This window comes from Anneissia japonica, unplaced genomic scaffold (assembly GCF_011630105.1).
Source record: "Anneissia japonica isolate Jap-2015-1 unplaced genomic scaffold, ASM1163010v1 scaffold1302_len1884557_cov193, whole genome shotgun sequence".
NCBI classification, from domain to species: Eukaryota; Metazoa; Echinodermata; class Crinoidea; order Comatulida; family Comatulidae; genus Anneissia; species Anneissia japonica.
In genome coordinates, this window is record NW_022736804.1 from 89,937 (window position 1) to 93,202 (window position 3,266).

Genomic DNA, 3,266 nt, shown 5'->3' on the forward strand with positions numbered 1-3,266 from the left:
TGGTTTAGCATTCTGGTTCAAATGGTACATTACACTTTCAAAAAGACATACGTTGCCCGATAAATCGTGATTTATATGCATATTTTCGTAAATTGGATAAATATTATCATTCTAAAATGACTAAATTAAACCAAATGACGGTCATTTTGTTTCATTCCTTAGAAAAACATACAATGAGGACAAAATAAAAAGGAAACAGACAAATAGACAGTAAAAATAGCAATTGTTAAAAACCCGACAGGATAACAAAAAGCGAAATAAATACATGAAAGCACTTAAAGTATACGTAAATATAGTAAATATGATTAAAACTAGGCCTATATATCCTAACACTCAGGTCAAGTGTGCTCTCTAAGTAATGCGTCAAATTACAGTTACAAATTATTCCCAATTGGGGATTGGATTATAATTTGGTCGTATGATCTGTATTTGCTATAATATCACAGCAGGTTAAAACTCATCAACCAAGATTAATAATTGTCATTGCAAATCTAGATTTTATACCTATTCACGTAAAAAAAATATAGCCTTACATTTTTTAATTTATGTGCATTGTGCAATCACTGTCATTTTCACCATTGGAATAATTTTAGTCGGTTCTCTTTGATAATAATTAAACATATCGCAGTGGCGTGCAGGATTTAACCTGTCGGAAATCTAACAGAAAATTGCTCGTGCACTAGAACTAATTATGTAACCTTTGTTTCAAGATTATCTTCAGCCTGGTGTACTGTGAACAATACTTGTTTACCTGCTATTAGGTTCAATGGTTCAAACAACTACTATTAAAGCGCCGTGCAAGGTGACGTCATCCTTATTTCGAACCAGCATCATCATGCTTGTTAAAATGTATACATCCTGAGCACAACGTATGTGATAGGCTATAGCACTTACCAGCATAAACATTTTAAACGAACTACAGCTTCCATAGAATGGCTGTCTCTTTTTCATAGGTTTCCCCTTAATACCGTAGGTGTTGGCTGTAGTGTTAAGAAATATATTTTCCCTCGTCTTACAGAAAAGTGTCTTATTCCTAATATTAAATAAGTGTTTAATTCCATTGTTGAATTTTATAGCAATATAATTATATTTACTATTTTCTGATTCTTCTTTTAAACAAATTATTACTGTTATAGAAGGCCAAACTCATCAACCACTTCTTTGGACGAATCAGCGAGTTCCTTTTCAGCATCTATTATGTGTGGTAACATAAGTAATAGGTCAATAGATGAACCGAGTACGAAGCCAATGGGAAGCATAGGGAGTCACCCAGCAACCGATTTCTTGGGATTTACGGAACGGAATAGTGCGGTATTCGAACTGATATTTTTTGTGTAACAAAATTATGTCATACTTTTTCACATTCAAACACAATTGCTTACCATAATCGTCACGATCATTATGATGATAAATATCAGCAGATGCATTATGTTAAATTGTCATTATTTGTCATTTTGTCATTTGTGGCTGGATCTCGGTAGAGATACAAAAATGATAAGCAACAGCTAAAAAGTAAACGTAAGTAAACAGCTAGAAATAGAACCAGAGATTTCGGACAACACTAGTCCTTCCTCAGTGGCGAGCGAGTGAGGGTTGAAAAAGCCAGATAGTATAAAGTGAGAATTTCATGCAAGCATGATTAGAAACAATAGGCTAGGTGGGATTTAGAATAAACAGCCTAAACAAGTAAACAGAAGGCCAAAACTAAACTTTGGATGCTGTGAAATAAACTGAATTTTCCATTTGTCATTCGTCATTTCTCACCAATTTTTCATGTGTCATCTCCCTTTATCCCAATCATCCACATGTCGTGGGCGTCATCATCATAATCATCCTCCTCAGTAGGCTTCTTCACATCATCATCACAATCATTTTCATGATTCGTTAGTTATCATCATGAACATTATCAGTAGTACTAAAATCAATCTCACAACCATCATCTTTATCGTCGTCACCAGCACCACCATTGTCATTAACATCCTCATCATCATCATCATCATCATCATCATCATCATCATCATCATCATCATCATCATCATCATCCTCATCATCATCATCATCATCATCATCATCATCATCATCATCAAGCAACACCATTATCGTGGTTGCCATCGTTATCATTATCATCATCATGATTTATCATTGTTCGTGAATTATCGCCGAGTCAGTAACCACGGCGCACGGCATCACTATTGTATGATCGTTTCCAACGAATTAAGCGAATTAGGCTATTGCATGGAGGTATATAAACATATTTTTATACCGTATAAAAATATTTTTATACCTTCATGGCTATTGGTTGATTCGTACCTCCATGGTTAAACAAAAATGTAAAAGAATTGTTTTTTTAGGCCCTACTTACTTTATTGGTTATCTGGGATTAGCATAATTGTACCGAAATAGCGATGAGATCTAGATTGGAGAACTCCCCGGAAATAAGTTTAACCAAACTGAACAATAAGCTATTGTGTATAGTTGACCTCATCATCCTGGTTCTCAATTAGGCTATGTTTTTGCAGTGTTGTAATTTTCTATACTTTACTGTATTAATATGACTAATATTCTATTTCTTTACACAGGTCCGGTACAATCGTCATCATTATCATCAACACGCAGTAACAGAGTACAAAATATTGAAGGAGACACTTCGAAGAAAGCAGAAGCGTCATTCAAGCTATTTAGAATCGGTGTGGTCACCATGACAGCATCGTGATGGGATAAGAAAAGAGCCTAAACTCCCACCTACCCACCACGTGAACTCATGTCCATCATGCACGCGTACTGAGATACACTATGAATGTCAGACCCGTCAGAGGAAAACAATCGTGCTTATGTTCTTCTGAGCATGCTCATTTGAATACATTCCTTGAAATTTGAAACATGATGTGTTTTGAAGTCATGACGTTATGTTGCTTGATTTCTATGTATATACCTCCATGATCTGATAAACATTCCCTAATTTTACCATACGTACGTTTCCCTCAGGCTTGGTTTATATCCCCGTATAAATCTCTACGTCATTACTTCGCATCATATCACATCAATTGCACAACGATGGCTTCACTCTGAATGGGGGGGGGGTGAGGACCCCGCATGACTGACAGCAAATTAGTTCCACTACATGGGTAAAATATTAAAAATGACCATTACGTTTTCATTGGAATAGGGATTTAGTTCTGGGTTTTTGTACCGCATTCTCAATTTCCCACTCCCCAAGGCTGAAGCCAGCCTCTGCCCCTGACCTAAATTATGATTTTGCAATACAA

At 35.8% G+C, this 3,266-nt stretch overlaps 1 protein-coding gene across 3 annotated transcripts in view; it reads left to right on the forward strand.

Moving 5' to 3' along the window:
• The window catches only part of LOC117116849, a 30,788-nt gene extending 27,528 nt beyond the window's left edge, over positions 1-3,260 (forward strand). Inside the window, exons 10-11 of one of the 3 annotated variants that reach the window (XM_033260940.1) lie at positions 1,137-1,334; positions 2,580-3,260. In XM_033260940.1, coding sequence (XP_033116831.1) covers positions 1,137-1,334; positions 2,580-2,619 — 238 coding nt within the window. In that variant the 3' untranslated portion in view covers positions 2,620-3,260. The remainder of the gene's footprint in view (positions 1-1,136; positions 1,335-2,579) is intronic. The other 2 variants (XM_033260939.1, XM_033260942.1) reach the window with 2 other exon arrangements.
• Positions 3,261-3,266: the final 6 nt, after the last annotated feature.